Raw genomic sequence first — 19,677 nt, forward strand, 5'->3', positions numbered from 1 at the left:
GAGAGAGAGAGAGAGAGAGAAGAGAGATAAAAGAGAGAGAGAGAGCTAAGAGAGAGAGAGAGCTAAAAGAGAGAGAAAAGAGAGAGAGAGGGGGGGGGCAGCTCATTCTATGATATTTGTGAAAGATTTTGACAGAAAGTGAAATATTACATAATGTTTTAATGACAACACTGTTGTACTTTTACAGGCCTGTATCCTGTAACAGAGTATTGTGAGAGAGTTTCTTCATCTTGTTTAAATACATACAACGTTCTAAAGTAAACAAACATGCGGGTGGTTCATGTTGCGTAACGAGACGCGCAATAGCTCGAAATAGGCGAGCATGGGACCTTCAGCACGTTTGAGAAGAGGGTGCGCTGTGAGTGGCCAGTCTGGGGTCACCCCTATGTTCCCCAGGTTCTATGTTCCCCAGGTTCTATGTTCCCCAGGTTCTATGTTTCCCGCTCACACACACACATGTTCTCGGCTATATTCATCTAATCCTTAATCCACATGTACTAATTTAGACGGAAGTTAAAGTGGGTCATGTTTGCAATTCTAACAGCTGAAATCAATAATAGCCAGTATCAGTATTCCGATATTAACATGCAGGCCGCATGTGGCTCCCGAGCCACTTGTAAACCAAGTACTACCTCTCCAGGTACCACCATTATAACTTAATGTTAAAATACAGTCGCGCAGACTTCGGCCTACCCATATTCAGCTATATCACACAGGAGGCCTAATAAGAGTCCTAATAAGAATTTGATTCAGAATTTAATTCAATAAATTGGAGCTTCTTCTCTCTGGTTTACGTTTGTTTGTGTGGCATTTGAAACCCTTCGGGTGTTCCTAATTAGCAGCAGCCTTTTGCTGCTGCATTCTGGGAAGTGTAGTGTTGGCCACATATATGGAAGATGCCTACTCCTGAGTTTTGACTCAACACCTCCAGTCCCACTTGAGCTCCTGGTTTTCCAAACCAGCGACGTCACAGGAGTCCTTCACTCCTGGTTGCTCTTCAGATTCACTCCTGCTCACCAGTGACATCATTGTCAGGCTCCCCCCCCCCCTTTTCCTCATAATAACATGTTCACTTCTGAACTGTCTACAGCAGGGGTGGGCAACTGGCGGCCCGGGGGCCACATGCGGCCCCCACCTTTACATAAGGTGGCCCTCAGGTTAATATCAGAATACTGATATAATATTGGTTCCAGCTGTTTACAATTCCACAACATGTGAACATGACCTGCTTCAATTACTTCAGTCTAAATTAGTAGCTCAATGCTCAACACACATATAATTAAAGGCATTTGAAATGACATAAACATTTACATTTTCAGGATTCCAATAAGAATATAGCAACAAAAAAAAAAACGATCTACAAGCTCAATTGAGCTTGTAGATCGGCTATTGCTACGACAGTAATATATGGCCCTAGGGAGTGAGTGTGGAAATATAGTGGCCCTCTCCATCGTCAAAGTTGCCCACCCCTGGTCTACAGCCTCCATGCTCCGTGCCGGTTGAGTGGGGGAAATATAACCTTTTATTGAACCGTTTCTTTATTTTTTGAGTGGGGAACATAGAACCTGGGGAACATAGAACCTGGGGAACATAGGGATGACCCCATGTGGACATTTCAGAAGTCCACATGGGCATATAGGCAACGCACCCCGTTGCCTATAGATCCGTCAGCGCAGCCATTGGCTCCAACCGGCTCCATCACCTGAGTCCACCTCTACACAGTATTCATTGAAGCTACATCATTTTTTTTCTAAATGTGAAGGTAATTACCTGCATTCTCTCTGGCCAGTTGCTCCACTTGACTCACACTTTGATTCAGCCTCATTTCTACGCCGGACAGCTGAGCAAGGTTGGCTGAAGTGAAATCATAACAATATTAACATTAAATCACTCATTAATTAGTGCAGTTTGATTAAAACACCAGTAGTGCTTATAGTTAAATAATGTTTCTGAATTATATGAATCAAATATGGTTGAGGGAGAGATTCCAACATTGCTTGGTCATCATGTAACTGTTACATGATGACCAAGCAATGTTACAGTCCACTGTAGGCTACAGCTATTTGGTTTCCAAATCGTATCGCAGAACTCTGTAGGCTACAGCTATTTGGTATGTTTTGTTCTTGCTGACTGAAAATCGCTCTGAATTAAGAGCATCTGCTAAATGCCTAAATTGTAATAAAAACCATTGAATGTAAATAATCAGAGACCCTTTTCAACAACAGCGAAACATGTGAAGTTATTTACCTTCATTGTTATCGGCCAGTTGCTCCACTCGACTCTCGCTGTGATTCATCCTCATTTCTACGCTGGACAGCTTGGCTGAAATGATCACAATATTAACATTAAATCATTCATTTAATGTATGCAGTTTGATTAAAACACCACTAGTGATTATAGTTAATCTGATTCGACATTAAAATATGATTTTTAAAACCTTAGCTCTTGAATTATATGAATCAAATTTCACAGAGTACAGTGGTTTGATAAACAAATCAATCATTAATTAGTGCAGTTTGATTAAAACACCAGTAGTGCTTATAGTTAAATAATGTTTCTGAACTCTATTAATCAAATATGGTTGAGGGAGAGATTTATGTTGACCCTGAATTTATCCTGAAGATCATGTATTTTGATACAATCCGACTGTGAAGAAAGGTCTTAATTTTTATGTTCTTTTATTTTCATAGTTAAACTATTTATTTTACTGCTTCTGGTGACTGATATTGGCCCGGTTTCCCAAAGGACACATGGTGTAAGAGGTATGATGTAGCACATGCTCAGTATAAATATATATACTATTATTTTTAAGAGTAAAGAGAGCCTGTCAGCTGTCCAGCAGTCCAAATATTATGGTAGGCCTGAGGGCTACCATTGCGTGGCACATCTATGCATGGAATGTCTATGTTCACAGGCTTCTGTGTGCGGCCTAGAGGGCATCTGAGCATGTGCGGCACTACAAGTCTTACACCATATGAGTGTGGAACTATAGTGGCCCTCTGGAGTGAGTGTGGAACTATAGTGGCCCTCTGGAGTGAGTGTGGAACTATAGTGGCCCTCTGGAGTGAGTGGAACTATATGGCCCTCTGGAGTGAGTGTGGAACTATAGTGGCCCTCTGGAGTGAGTGTGGAACTATAGTGGCCCTCTGGAGTGAGTGTGGAACTATAGTGGCTATTGGCCATATTCAGACCGCAGCCATCTTGCCAGCAACGTGATACCTAGGTGATACTTCCCATAGACAGCTCTTTCATCCAAACAGAAAAGTCCTCTCTAATTATATTAAACAACGTCAAAATCACCAACATTGCAGCTGTAGGGAAAGCTTGAATTATCCTCTTTCAATCTGTAAAGTGTTGTTTTTTTTTTTTTACTCTGATACTAGAAAATAATCATCTGCAAGGAATTTATTGACAGGAAGTAGCTCATAACATGTCTACGGTGGATTTGTATTAAACACAAACTTTACAGATTGAAAGACGATAATTCAAGCTGTCCCTACAGCTGTAATGTTGGTGATTTTGACCTCGTTTAATATAATTAGAGAGGACTTTTATGTTTGGATGAAAGAGCTGTCCATGGGAAGTGTCACCTAGTATCACGTTGCTGGCAAGATGGCTGCGGTCTGAATATGTCCTATTGTGTCTGGTCAACATTCAGTAGAACAATGTGAAGTTATAAACCTTCATTCACTTCTTCACTTGCAGCCAGCCGGGCTTCCATGGCTGTCCGTTTAGCTGAAAACAGAACAAACAGAACAAACAGGACATTAACGTTCAGTCAATCATAAATACTAAATAGTTTCATTTAAAAACGCAGCAATAAGTTGAGTGTTTATTAACCCTAGAAGAACACTAAACCCAACTTTTGTCACACCATCACTAATTTAATCAGATGTAATATACACTATACTAGTAATTGATGTACTGACCATGGTATTACTGTGCTTAACTGACCAGCCTGACCTGAACCCCACAGATAATCTAGGTTGTATTGTCAAGAGGAAGGCGTGAGACACTATATTCAACAATACTAATTACCGTAGTTTAAAACTGCTATCAAAGCAAATCTGGACACCTCAAAATAATATTTTGAGTTGTAGTATTTTTTGATTTTCACGAGCTGTATGCCAGAATGATCAAGATTAAAACAAAACAAAGTTTTAAATATTTCACTTTATGCACAATTAATCTATAGATTAGAATATGTGAAAGTTTCACTTTTTGAATTATATTATAGAAGATACTTAATACATTTAATAAAATGAATATTCTAATGTTTTGAGATGCAGCTGTATAGTGTCCCCCTCCATCGTCAGAATCATGAAAACCCCTAGCCGCAATTTGCAACTCTAGATTGTCCAGAGTTGCAATACCCTCCATTGACTTTTGTTTCATATAAATCCACCATAGACATGCTATGAGCCAATACCAGACTGCTTGCCCCTTTACCAACTCGTCCCCGCAATTATTTTTAATGTAGTTAACAATTAATTTAGTATTTCCCTCCCTCTCTGAAATGATCTTGTATACAGATTTATTTGATTGCATAGTAGTCGATCTCTACAATTAGAAAGAACATCATGTCACAGAGACGGTGACTGCTTAATTAAGTTAATTTAGGACCTTCTAGCAGTTAATTTCGTTTTATTAATCACATACAGAAATGTGCATGGTGTTGGTCGATTTGGCACCTGCCCACAGAGCCAAAACTACTATGAACTGGTGTACTGACCATGGTAATACTGTGCTTAACTGACCAGCCAACTGGCCTGACCTGAACCACAGATAATGTATATTGTATTGTCAAGAGGAAGGAGTGAGACACTATATTCAACAATACAAATTAGTTTAAAGCTGTTATGAAAGCAAACATGGGCTTCCATAACACCTCAACAGTACCACAGGCTGATCACCTCCATGCCACGCCCCATTTATGAAATAATGTGTTTAAAAGTAGCTCAGATCATATTATGGAAGAAAATAATACATTTAATACATTTAACAAAATTAATATTGTAATGTTTTTGAGATGCAGCTGTGTAGTGTCTCTCTCCATCTCCTGAATGGATATTGTAATGTTTTGAGATGCAGCTGTGTAGTGTCTCTTTCCATCTCCCCTGAATTAAAACAATGTGGAGTTATAAACCTTGGTTTGCTTCTTCACTTGCAGCCAGCCTGGTTTCCATGGCTGTCAGTTTAGCAAGGAGGGCTGAAAACACAAGAGCATAACATTCAGTCAATCATACATACTAAATAGTTTCATTTAAAAACACATCTGTCTGTAAGCGTGTGACATCTTCATCACTGACAGTGATACATGTTATGTGCATTGTGTTGGTAAACTGACAGTGAAACAACATGTTATGTGCATTGTGTTGGTCGATTTGGCACCTGCCCACAGAGCCAAAACTACTATTAACTGGTGTACTGACCATGGTAATACTGTGTTAAAGCGCAAACAACATGCATTTTAAAACTGCTTTTAATATCATATTGTCTATGTCCCTCAAAGTTATTTCTAATGGTTTGATCCTCAATCACCACTCTGATATAACCAGTCCTTGTCATTTCTTTCTGGACTTCGAAAGCAGTTTTAGCTGCAGTACCACAATGTCCTGAGGTGGTGGGGGTGCTGATATGCAGATTATTTAATATTTGAGGCATTATAATACTGACGCTAGATAAAACCAGGCTTGTTTCCATTCCATGCCAGCTTGGAAAATCAACAATGGTGGACATTTTAAACAAAGTGGAAATGCAAATTTGAAACTGAAGACTGAAGAAGGAGGAAATATACAAAGTAGGGTGACATTGATGACATCACGATGAGACCAAAATCAGTTGAGCTGTTCCTGAGAGCAATTTCCATTAAAGCACCAATATGATATGAAAGCCTGATTGTTCAAAATTGGTTATTTGTGGGGATAGAAAACACATATGGGAGCACCAAAAAAACAAAAGAAATTGAAAAAGTTGAATTTTATGTTATAGGTCCTATAACTGACCAGCCAACTGGCCTGACCTGAACCACAGATAATGTATTTGTATTGTCAAGAGGAAGGAGTGAGACACTATATTCAACAATACTAATGAGTTTAAAGCTGTTATGAAAGCAAACACGAATGAATATTGTAATGTTTTGAGATGCAGCTGTGTAGTGTCTCTCTCCATCTCCCCTGAATGGATATTGTAATGTTTTGAGATGCAGCTGTGTAGTGTCTCTCTCCATCTCCTGAATGAATATTGTAATGTTTTGAGATGCAGCTGTGTAGTGTCTCTCTCCATCTCCCCTGAATGAATATTGTAATGTTTTGACATGCAGCTGTGTAGTGTCTCCCATGAAATAAAACAATGTGAAGTTATAAACCTTCATGATGTTGGTTTGCTTCTTCACTTGCAGCCAGCCTGGTTTCCATGGCTGTCAGTTTAGCAAGGAGGGCTGAAAACACAAGAGCATGACATTCAGTCAATCATAAATACTAAATAGTTTCATTTAAAAACACATCTATCTGTAAGCTGTCTGATTGACAGCCCATACATCCATACATAAAGGTCCTATCTGATTGACAGCCCTTACATCCATACATAAAGGTCCTATCTGATTGACAGCCCTTACATCCACACAGAAAGGTCCTATATCTGCGTCAAACAATGTTAAACTCACTTTGCCACTCACTTCATGCATGTATGCTCTATATATTATAGAGCATATATATAGAGTCTATAAGAGTGTTTTCTAATAAGTTATAATAGTCATAGGATATTAAAGGAGAATTCCATGCTAGAAGGCTTTCTTACCTTTCTTACCTTTCTTCGTAGTTGTTACGTCCCCACCAAAGAGGTCCAGGTGTTTTTTTGTGCAAAACCTCCTTATTGGCTATTTCCCCTACCATAAGGCCTCAATGAATTGCATTGCATTGAATGGGAATGGAAAGGGGCTATGGGGTGTTGTGCTAATTCGCTCATTTCCATCTAAATAAGTAGTAAAGTGTGCCGCTTGGGATATTATTTACATTATGAAGAGAGGATATATACAAAAATATAATGATTTTGAGCGATGGAAAATTAGCCCCATAGCCCCATAACACCTGGACCTCTTTGGTGGGGACGTAACAACTACAAATAAAGGTAAGAAAGCTATCTAGCATAGAATTCTCCTTTAATATAATCTGGGAATACATTTCTTACCAAGAATTTTCTTCACCAATGTGTTTGTAAAGGTGTCTACTAACATATCTAGTAACCAATGTGTTTGTAAAGGTGTCTACTAACATATCTATAGTCACCAATGTGTGTGTAAAGGTGTCTACTAACATATCTATAGTCACCAATGTGTGTGTAAAGGTGTCTACTAACATATCTATAGTCACCAATGTGTGTGTAAAGGTGTCTACTAACATATCTATAGTCACCAATGTGTTTGTAAAGGGGTCTACTAACATATCTATAGTCACCAATGTGTTTGTAAAGGTGGCTACTAACATATCTATAGTCACCAATGTGTGTGTAAAGGTGTCTACTAACATATCTATAGTCACCAATGTGTTTGTAAAGGTGTCTACTAACATATCTATAGTCACCAATGTGTGTGTAAAGGTGTCTACTAACATATCTATAGTCACCAATGTGTTTGTAAAGGTGTCTACTAACATATCTATAGTCACCAATGTGTTTGTAAAGGTGTCTACTAAAATATCCCACATTGTTTTCTATTCAACCCCCCTTTGGAATTTTTGACAGCTGCTGAAGGTTGGGGTACCATACAACCATTATAAGGCAAAATGTTCTACATTTTATTATGCTTTAAGTAGCATGTGACATGTCAAATTACGTGGTTTTCATGATTCTGATTTCAAGCATTATTTTTGCACAAAAACACTCCTTGGGCTGAATTAGGCCATAGACACTTAGCCCATAGTATAGTATTAAAATACTTGATATTATAAGTAATTATAATAAAGTTTATAATGTGTTATGATTAAGCTTATAAAGTATAATGATTATTTATCAGTGCCTATAAATATAATTATACATGTTTATGAGAAGATTATAATGTCTTATAAGTGTGTTCATAAATACGTTTTAAACATGGGATGCATAGCAAATGTTATCAAATAATAATTGAAGCACTGAGAAAACTGTTGCGCCTTTCTTCGTCCTTTTTTTCTTCAAACTTGACTACGGTAGCGGTGGTCTCAAAAACATAAGGGAAACGTTGACAGGAAAAGACTCGCTCACCGTATAGAAAAAGAAGTAAAACTCCTTAGACTGAGACTTAGAAAAATATATTTTCTTTTATTTTATCATGCTGTGCTCATGGTGCTCTGTGCTCATGGTGCAATTAAAAAGCAAACGTTTGGGTCCTCAGACCTTCGTCAGTGCTACGGTTTTTCACAGACAAAGAGCTTACTCTTAAACAACTCCAAAACAATACAGCTCAGGTGCTGAGAATTACTACTGATTGTGGGCGTGGACATTACAGAAAGGATAATTATACAAAATCACAGTTATACTGTATAGGAAACAAGAATATTGCATACTGTACATCACATGTTGACAGACTTATATAATCACTTTTTGAATATAACTTTTTACTTTATAGGTAGCACTGGAGGGAGAGATCTTCATTCAAGCCACCTGGATTGACAGACTTTAAATAAAAAATCCATCTAGATTCAGTTTGGAGGAGTTTAGTGTCTAAATCATCACCCCCTCTTCTAGATTTCTAAATTTGATCAATAACTGTGTAAGACAGATCTGCTATGGAGTGACCGGTTTCCATGAAGTGTCTGGACACAGGAGATTTGATGTCCTTGCGTCTGATGGCACTCATGTGTTCTATGATGCGTGTGCGGATACTGCCCTGGATGTTTTGCCTACGTACTGAAGTTTACATTTACATGTGATCATGTAGACTACATTAGAGGAACTACAATTTACAAATTGTCTGACAGTGTATTGTTTGTTAGTTTGTTTTTGGTCTTTGCAAAGACCAAAAAGAAACATTCATGCGCCTGCATCACTACTTATAATCCTTTGAGCACTGATATACAGTACGTAGCATCATAGAGAAACACTGGCATGTTTTGTCAGCTGACCCTGAAGGTGCTAAAGTGTTTACTGACCCTCCTCTTTTCTCTCAATATAGATCTCAAAGCATCAGAGACTATATGGTGAAAGCAGACTGCTATATACCCCCCCAGCAACACACAGGGCGGTTGGATGGAGTCACCGGCTCTACCCTTGTCTACATTGTGTGGCCTGTAAAAACTCCAAGAAAACGAACACATTTACTAGTGCAGTTACTAACAAACAATACACTATTGGTGATGTCACCAATTAGTAATTCTCAGCACCTGAGCTGTATTGTTTTGGAGTTGTTTAAGAGTAAGCTCTTTGTCTGTGAAAAACCATAGCACTGACGAAGGTCTGAGGACCCAAACGTTTGCTTTTTAATTGCACCATGAGCACAGAGCACCATGAGCACAGCATGATGAAATAAAATAAAATATATTTTTCCAAGTCTCAGTCTAAGGAGTTTTACTTATTTTTCTATACGGTGAGCGAGTCTTTTCCTGTCAAAGTTTCCATCAAATAATAATTAAAACATTGACGTTCTCACCTTCATTCACAGAACCTCCTCCTGGTGCTCCCACCTCATTCTTACTGGAATTACATTTGTTGTCCTTTTCTGGAAAATATACAACAAAATCACATCATGTCAAACAAACGTAGAACACAAACTCACACACACACACACACACACACTAACATCTGGTAAAAACAATAAAGACTTTGAAACAACGTGTTTTACATTCTATCTTGTTGTTCGTATCAAGGTTCAAGGTTGAGCACTCCAATCAAACTACTATTGTGACACTGCATTCCTTTAAATCCTCGCATGCGGCCTTCATGAATCACTCATCATGTACTTAATTATCTGTTTTGAATCTCAGGTATGTTCCCAGTCAGTGCATAGATTCTCATCAACAGTACAGTGCCGACACTGTAATTGACACCACAACTATTTAAGCTACGTTTACAAAACAAACACAAAACTAGTTTAGCTTGTAGAACATCCTGTCTCCTCATGTCCCCAAGTAACACTAATAACCTAACCTTTAATAACCTAATATGAAGTATAGCCTACTGCACACCCATTCAGCGTTGCAGCTAAGTGTCCCTTTCTCGGACTGCAACTGTACTTACTGTATAAGACACATTTATTTAAATCCCAAACATGGAATATACTTGGACCATGCATTATGCCACATAATGCCTGTCTCAGGACGGCCACCTGCCAGTATACAGTGGATAACTTCCCAGTCTTTCTGGGTAAGTTAATTGGGTAACTAACTACTTTAACCCTGACATCCTGATTTTGGGCATGTCATTATAGGCTAAGAAGAAAGGACAATTGCTGATCTGCAAGGTCACAACATGCCGTAATGTGCTGTGAGCTTGTAGATCGGCTTTTCCCCAAAAATAAGTTTTTATAAGTGACTTATTTTAAAATGTGTAGCGCAGTGGAATAGAGTGGACAATATATGACACGTCAAGAGTCTATTAGTACTGTAGGCTATACATTTGTGTTCTGGTAATATCATTGATCACTTGTTTTGCATGTCCGTGGGAAAAAAGAAAAAAAAATGCAAATGTCGATCACATGCACAAGCTGGCATAGTGAGGGTGCAGATAGTGCTGTACTATCATGGTTATTCGTGGTGAAGGCAATACTAATAATATTAGTCTGGATACAGTATATCAAATCCTGTGTTGAGGTTCACACAAGAATAGCATGCACTTTATGAACAAAATAACACCCAAACCAGACAATTAATTAAAAGGTTTCATAATTACAGTCTGCTTCTCCTCCTATACAGTGCGTGCCAACCACATTAATCCCCAAAGCCGACACAGCTTCAATGTTGTTATTCATACCAATCGTTGCATAGAAGCGTCATGGTTTTGTTATGCGTACACACCCATGGCACTGTGCCAAGAGAACTCACAAATCAAGACAAACGCACGCACACGCAGTCAAGTTGTCTACCGATGTTAACCATCTCAAACCCTCACCCTAACCTAACCTCCCACGGGACAGCACACCTAAATCTCACCGTAACCCTCTCCCAACCCTTAACGCACCCCTCACCAACCTTAATCCGGTCGTTTTAGCGCACCCCTCACCAACCTTATGTCTAACTTTGTGTCTTATATCTTTATGGGTCCAAGGCAGCCGTGTCGGTCTGTCTCTGCCCCAAAAAGCAAGAATTTCAAACCCACAAAACGTATATTTGTCTCTTTCCTTTCGTTATTTTAATCCATGGTATATGATATGCCCCAATCTCTTAACTTCATGTTTTCGTCAACTGACATGGAGAAAACGGATTAGAAAGTAAATAATAAACTTCATTAATTAATTTTAAATTCATCCACAGCAGAGGAGCTGTCATTGGTCAAAAGCCAGTGCACCTCACGGGGCCAGAGGCCTGAGCAGAGCCTTCTATAGGCTCTGGGGCCGACAAATATTAGCCCCAATGTTGAGTAAATCAACGGAGGTGTGGCACCGCCAGGAGAGTGTGATCTTAATGTGTTTTTAAGAGTCTGTTTAATTATTTAATCATTTCGTATAAATGAAGGTTTACAATTAACACTGTGAATGAATTGCACTAGCAAAGTGTAACATGCAGTGTGGAGGGAACGTTTGTTCTAGCCCAGGTTCTCTGGGGTCCCAATATAAGGAGCGCAATATATTGGCCACTCAGAATAGCCAAATGGCATTGACCACGCCTCCAGGTCTTAAGTTAAGTATTAAGACCTGGTACTTAAGACACTCAAAATACAGCCCTAACTATGAGGGAAACCACAGGGTTCGAACCGGGAACCTCCCTGGGAACCTCACGGTTCCCATCCGGCTGTTCTACCGGCCACTCTACCGCTGAACCACTGCCACCCCCAGTATGAGACCTACCGGCCACTCTACCGCTGAACCACTGCCACCCCCAGTATGAGACCTACCGGCCACTCTACCGCTGAACCACTGCCACCCCCAGTATGAGACCTACCGGCCACTCTACCGCTCAACCACTGCCACCCCCAGTATGAGACCTACCGGCCACTCTACCGCTGAACCACTGCCACCCCCAGTATGAGACCTACCGGCCACTCTACCGCTGAACCACTGCCACCCCCAGTATGAGACCTACCGGCCACTCTACCGCTGAGCCACTGCCACCCCCAGTATGAGACCTACCGGCCACTCTACCGCTGAACCACTGCCACCCCCAGTATGAGACCTACCGGCCACTCTACCGCTGAGCCACTGCCACCCCCAGTATGAGACCTACCGGCCACTCTACCGCTGAGCCACTGCCACCCCCAGTATGAGACCTACCGGCCACTCTACCGCTGAACCACTGCCACCCCCAGTATGAGACCTACCGGCCACTCTACCACTGAACCACTGCCACCCCCAGTATGAGACCTACCGGCCACTCTACCGCTGAACCACTGCCACCCCCCAGTATGAGACCTACCGGCCACTCTACCGCTGAACCACTGCCACCCCCAGTATGAGACCTACCGGCCACTCTACCGCTGAACCACTGCCACCCCCAGTATGAGACCTACCGGCCACTCTACTGCTGAACCACTGCCACCCCCAGTATGAGACCTACCGGCCACTCTACCGCTGAACCACTGCCACCCCCAGTATGAGACCTACCGGCCACTCTACCGCTGATCCACTGCCACCCCCAGTATGAGACCTACCGGCCACTCTACCGCTGAACCACTGCCACCCCCAGTATGAGACCTACCGGCCACTCTACCGCTGATCCACTGCCACCCCCCAGTATGAGACCTACCGGCCACTCTACCGCTGAACCACTGCCACCCCCAGTATGAGACCTACCGGCCACTCTACCGCTGAACCACTGCCACCCCCAGTATGAGACCTACCGGCCACTCTACCGCTGAACCACTGCCACCCCCAGTATGAGACCTACCGGCCACTCTACCGCTGAACCACTGCCACCCCCAGTATGAGACCTCTTTGCATTTATGAGGGAGGGGCTAAAATGAGGCAATTTTGTGATTGACATTTTACGAATAGAATAAATAGATTTACAAATTGAATAGGCTTGCACAGAACATGGAAATTACATTTTTCAAGGGACACAAGGGACATTTAAAGGGGTAGTTCAGGTTTCTTTAAGTTAAGCTGTATGAAATACTTTCCATTAATATAGTGGTTGCAACTGTATTGATTTATTGCCCGAGTCCCGTGGTGGGAGTTCTGCTCTGGTTCTGATTGGTTGAGTCCCGTGGTGGGAGTTCTGCTCTGGTTCTGATTGGTTGAGTCGCGTGGTGGGAGTTCTGCTCTGGTTCTGATTGGTTGAGTCCCGTGGCAGGAGTTCTGGTCTGGTTTTGGTGAATATTAAGTAGTTCCGGTCATTTTGTGGGGGGCACTGGGGGCGGGGCCACGCAGTAAAAGTAAATTAATCCACAAAACTAATGTAATTTGTATTGTTGACCTATTTCTAAAATATTAGCGCAACTTTCGTTCAACTTTGACCCCTCTATCACATGGAACTATTTCTTTGGCGTAGTGATATGGACACAAAAAGCATAGTTCCATGTGATAGAGGGGTAAAAAATGAACGAGAGTTGCACTAATATTTTAGAAATAAGTCGACAATACAAATGATGTTAGTTTTGTGGATTCATTTACTTGTACTGCGTGGCCCCAGTGCCCCCCCCACAAAATGACCGGAACTACTTAATATTTCACCAAAACCAGAGCAAAACTTCCACCACAGGACTCGGGCAATCAGTTAATACAGTTGCAACCACTATATTAAACAAATCTGAACTATCCCTTTAAAATGGAAATGACATTTTTCACTTTAAAGGGAATCCAAGCTAATAGAAACGTCAGGATTTCTATTCCTGAAGAGTTACCAATGTGAAAATGGAACCCATCGTTCTCACGATACTAAAAATCTAAATATATATTTTTAAATGTTGTTTAAAAACAATCTGCCTAACCATGGATGGGTTTCTGAACTACACAGACACAGACTGAGTAGAAAAAAACATTAGTGATTAGGTGCAATGTTAGAGACCACAGAAGACATGTAAATATGAAATAAATGCTTATAAACATGTAGCTATAGGTGTAATGTTAGAGACCACAGAAGACATGTAAATATGAAATAAATGCTTATAAACATGTAGCTATAGGTGTAATGTTAGAGACCACAGAAGACATGTAAATATGAAATAAATGCTTATAAACATGTAGCTATAGGTGTAATGTTAGAGACTACAGAAGACATGTAAATATGAAATAAATGTTTATAAACATGTAGCTAGGTGTAATGTTAGAGACCACAGAAGACATGTAAATATGAAATAAATGCTTAAACATGTAGCTATAGGTGTAATGTTAGAGACCACAGAAGACATGTAAATATGAAATAAATGCTTAAACATGTAGCTATAGGTGTAATGTTAGAGTCCACAGAAGACATGTAAATATGAAATAAATGCTTAAACATGTAGCTATAGGTGTAATGTTATAGAGACCACAGAAGTGAACCTTTCAAGCCTGTTTTCTCAACTCGCTGTTTCTCTGCAAGACATTAGGCATACTTTATAAGCCATATCTCCAAAACTGGTGGGTCAAACTGAACAACCAATATGTCAATTCAATTCAATTTGAAGCTATGATTCCCTTCATTAAATGTATATATAGCGCTTTTTATGCAAAGGGATTTACATGTTGCGTATGCACTCTGCATTCTCTCTCTCCACACACACACACACACACACACACACACACACACACACACACACACGGCGGAGGAAACCAATCAAGCAAATGTTTGGTGGTTGTTTTGGGCCACCTCAATGCTTTTCCAATGGGACTCATATGGTTTGGTCACATGGTTTCCAATGGGACTCACATGGTTTGGTCACATGGTTTGGTCACATGGTTTCCAATGGGACTCACATGGTTTGACCAAACATTTGTGTTTGATGAGGGGGGAGGGGCAGAACACCATCAGCAATCAAACACAAACATTTGCTTGATTGGTGTTTGGTATACGTGCAAATGAGGCCTCAGACAAAAGTGTGTAAAACACAAACATTGAAAAGTGAGGACGCAATTTTGTGATTGTCCAGATTGAGATGATGTGTGATGTAGGTTAATTCAGTCAATCGAAGATTTGACCGAAAATAAATTGCAATAGTAAAAGGTTTTTATGATCCCAATAACAGATTCAAGATTGATCATTATATACATTTTGAATCATGTTAAATGCAGGGGTTGAACGTTGAATTTCAGACCAAAGAAATACATTTACCCAAACAGTTCTGTCTGTGAGGAGCTGGTCACAGATAGTGTTAAACAGTTACTGTATGTCTGTGAGGAGCTGGTCACAGATAGAGTGTTAAACAGTTACTGTATGTCTGTGAGGAGCTGGTCACAGATAGAGTGTTAAACAGTTACTGTATGTCTGTGAGGAGCTGGTCACAGATAGAGTGTTAAACAGTTACTGTATGTCTGTGAGGAGCTGGTCACAGATAGAGTTAAACAGTTACTGTATGTCTGTGAGGAGCTGGTCACAGATAGAGTGTTAAACAGTTACTGTATGTCTGTGAGGAGCTGGTCACAGATAGAGTGTTAAACAGTTACTGTATGTCTGTGAGGAGCTGGTCACAGATAGAGTGTTAAACAGTTACTGTATGTCTGTGAGGAGCTGGTCACAGATAGAGTGTTAAACAGTTACTGTATGTCTGTGAGGAGCTGGTCACAGATAGAGTGTTAAACAGTTACTGTATGTCTGTGAGGAGCTGGTCACAGATAGAGTGTTAAACAGTTACTGTATGTCTGTGAGGAGCTGGTCACAGATAGAGTGTTAAACAGTATGTCTGTGAGGAGCTGGTCACAGATAGAGTGTTAAACAGTATGTCTGTGAGGAGCTGGTCACAGATAGAGTGTTAAACAGTTACTGTATGTCTGTGAGGAGCTGGTCACAGATAGAGTGTTAAACAGTATGTCTGTGAGGAGCTGGTCACAGATAGAGTGTTAAACAGTATGTCTGTGAGGAGCTGGTCACAGATAGAGTGTTAAACAGTATGTCTGTGAGGAGCTGGTCACAGATAGAGTGAAAGTGTTATTTTAGGCCTATTATTTATGATATATATATTATTGGGTCACAGTCACAGATATTGCGCAGCAGCTCGCACATGCATGCTGGGTGGGGGGGGGAGAGAGAGATAGAGAGAGAGAGAGAGAGAGAGAGAGAAAGAGAGAGAGAGAGAGAGAGAGAGAGAGAGAGAGAGAGGGGGAGAGAGAGGCAGAAAGAAAAAGAAAGAGACAGACAGACAGGCTGCCCAGAGAGGAGAGGCTGTGCTGTCGCTGTGATGACGGAGCTACAGAGACAGAGTTACACTTCTTAACACAATGTAAAAACTACACACTGTGATGACGGAGCTATAGAGACAGAGTTACACTTCTTAACACAATGTAAAAACTACACACTGTGATGACGGAGCTATAGAGACAGAGTTACACTTCTTAACACAATGTAAAAACTACACACTGTGATGACGGAGCTATAGAGACAGAGTTACACTTCTTAACACAATGTGAAAACTACACAAATATTAGAGAGGAGTTCTTCCCAAAATTTTAAACAAATTTCCCAGAATTCCGAAGTATGACAGAAAGGGAAAGATTACCAGTCCTTCTGGGGGAACAGAAAGAATGTGCCGTTTTGGCTGCAAAATATGTCAATTCCTGTCACAGGAAAAGGGACAACCAGTAGGACACACATACAGTATGCCGTGTTTTATTTTATGCACCACCTGCTTTATTTTATATTATTTTTATTTATTTTTTCATGTCATTGATATCATGTTGTTTGTCATATCTGTGATTGTGCTTTGGCAACACTTGTAAAACGTCATGCCGATAAAGCCTGTTAAATTGAATTGAATTGAATTGAGAGCGAGAGCGAGAGCGAGAGAGAGAGCGAGAGAGAGAGAGAGAGAGAGACTGCGTGTTATAAACCAAATGTACTCATCGTTGTGTAAGTGTTCTGTTTCACGTTATTGCTGAGTGAGTGACGCTGACGCACACAGGGAAAAGCAACGAGGGCTTTAGAAGCGAAAATGTCCATTGTGGGGAAAAGGAACTCGATCCACGCATGCACTTCTCAGAGAGATTAGCCTACTGATGATTGACAGGCGCGGCCGCTTTGGGAGCATGCCTGACGATGTCTGTTGGAGAGAGAGTGAGACCGACTCCACGGCGCATGGAAAGTGTACCGTTCTCATCAGACATTTATATTTTTGCTAAACTGTACAGGCTATATAAGATCTGGCTCTGGTTAATTGTGGGAGGATGAGGGATTTGCGGGGGAGGGGGGGGGGCGTGCCCGCCCGCAGGCATTTTAATACCGCCAACGTCTACGGTGGGTCCCGCGGCCGCCGGTAGCCTATACCATGTTGAAAACCTCTAAGGCAAAATATTCAAATTTGAAATATGCTTTTAGTAGCATGTGACGTGTCAAACTATAGGGGATATTCATGATCTGAATCCATTGCAAGCTTTAGTTTTACACTAAAAACTGACTGAATTGACCATAATCCAAAATGTAAATAATAATGTAAATAATAATCAATTTTAAAATGTTATTTGAATGACACTAAGGATCATAAAAAGTATTATTGTTAGAATTATTATTGCAATTTATTTATTTATACAAATATTCTTTTTAGCTTAGATTGACTGGCCTAATGATAAGAGTGACACTCACTTCACAGTTCACACGGGTGTGATTTATTTTTAGCAAGGCATAAGGGCCGATTCATATTCCTATTTCACCGCTGTTTCGGCGCTGTAGTGCCCAAATGATTTCGGCTCGTCAGAAATTTTCAGTAGCACCGAAGAGACGACTTTAGGACGGTACCCCCCCCCCCCCCCCCCCGAACCTCAAATGACGTCACATTGTAGGCTCTACAGAGACGGACCGACTTTTATTCGGCTCTAAAATAGGAGTATGAATCGGCCCTAAGGGTTCATAATAAATTAAATAAACTGAATTAAACCTACTATAAAAAAAAGATTAAAGCTATTCTGAAAACGGTCAAAATGGGGAAAAAATATTATGGAAATATTATAGAACCTGGTGGTCTAGAAGTACAACAGCCTCTCCATCATCATTCTTACCCGTGAGGTGGTCATCATCATCATGGTGGTTAAGGGTGAGGTCCAGCGTAGCTTGGTCTTCATGGTGGTTAAGGGTGAGGTCCAGCGATCCTTCGTGGTGGTTGATGTTCAACTGGAACTGCAGGTCGGTGTCGGCTGAACACTGCAGGCAGAAGAGGACGATCAGGAACACGGCAGCAGCAGTCTCCATCTGGGAGGTGATGTGTGGAATGGACACTGTGTGCCAAGCAGCTTCTTATATACACTATACCGGTGGCTACCTGGCTGACCTTTTTTCTTTGTTCTTTTCTTTTCTTGGCAGACCTGCATTGGGACTAGTGCCAGCCCTGAGCGACTTGGTGCCCTCGGCAGGATTTGACCTGGCAGACATTTAGAACATGCTCTGCATTCCATGCAAGCGCGCTTTTCCATCCCATGCCTGCATATGATTGACAGCAGTCATCACGCAGGCATGCAGATGCAATAATGAAGACACGCACACACACACGCACACACACACACACACACACACACACACACACACACACACACACACACACACACACACACACTTAAACTCAGTGAACTTAAATTGCCCGGGGGCGTGGTTATAAGCACAACCTGTGTAGGAATTACTATGTCGTGTCAACCCCCCCCCCCCCCATCTCTCTCCCCATTTCCTGTCAGCCTACTGTCTGTCCCTCTATAAAAATATATATAAAATATAGGCGAAAGCCACGTACATTAAAAACAGACGGCTCGCTTCGATATATTTGACATAATTCCTGCTGGGATCCACTCATAAGGAAGAACTGTAGTGTGTGTGTGTGTGTGTGTGTGTGTGTGTGTGTGTGTGTGTGTGTGTGTGTGTGTGTGTGTGTGTGTGTGTATCAATGCATATAACCCCAGGGGGCAGATTAAGTCTGGCCTCTCTCAATGCATATATTGCATGTACAGACCTCCATTTAACAGCATTTCTATCTCTGGGACGCCCAATTTATATTATTGTAAAATCAATGTTAATTTAACTCAGAGTGTAAAAATGGTTCCATTTGTACACTCTCAGAGTTACAGACCCATAAGGGTCCATTTTGTTCCAAACTATCATTTAGCTGGGGACCCTTATGGTAATTTTTCCGGCAGGGCAGAGCCTGGCTTTAATCTTCAGGTCCGAGATAACTTTAATATTATATTTTTTATCCCACGATTTGTAACCCATTTTTCACCCCTGTGTCAATCATCTAATGTGATCCTGGGCTCTACACACCCTCCACCAACCTAGTCCCCATATATGGGGGACAAGGGGAGAGCAACCTAGTCCCCATATATGGGGGACAAGGGGAGACCAACCTAGTCCCCATATATGGGGGACAAGGGGAGAGCAACCTAGTCCCCATATATGGGGGACAAGGGGAGACCAACCTAGTCCCCATATATGGGGGACAAGGGGA

The 19,677-nt window shown here is 41.2% G+C and overlaps 1 protein-coding gene across 1 annotated transcript in view; it reads right to left on the minus strand.

Annotated features, from left to right (window-relative positions):
• The window catches only part of LOC308316220 (uncharacterized protein), a gene marked incomplete at both ends in the record, with an annotated part of 98,914 nt that extends 80,297 nt beyond the window's left edge, over positions 1-18,617 (minus strand). The window contains 6 exons of the mRNA XM_080764691.1: positions 3,682-3,735; positions 5,147-5,209; positions 6,368-6,439; positions 9,623-9,691; positions 18,248-18,463; positions 18,551-18,617. Of these exons, the coding sequence (XP_080620817.1) occupies positions 3,682-3,735; positions 5,147-5,209; positions 6,368-6,439; positions 9,623-9,691; positions 18,248-18,463; positions 18,551-18,617 (541 nt within the window). The remainder of the gene's footprint in view (positions 1-3,681; positions 3,736-5,146; positions 5,210-6,367; positions 6,440-9,622; positions 9,692-18,247; positions 18,464-18,550) is intronic.
• Between the last annotated feature and the right edge of the window lie 1,060 nt (positions 18,618-19,677).

The sequence above is a fragment of the Protomyctophum bolini genome, assembly GCF_963924005.1.
Source record: "Protomyctophum bolini genome assembly, chromosome: 5".
In the NCBI taxonomy this organism is placed as follows: Eukaryota; Metazoa; Chordata; class Actinopteri; order Myctophiformes; family Myctophidae; genus Protomyctophum; species Protomyctophum bolini.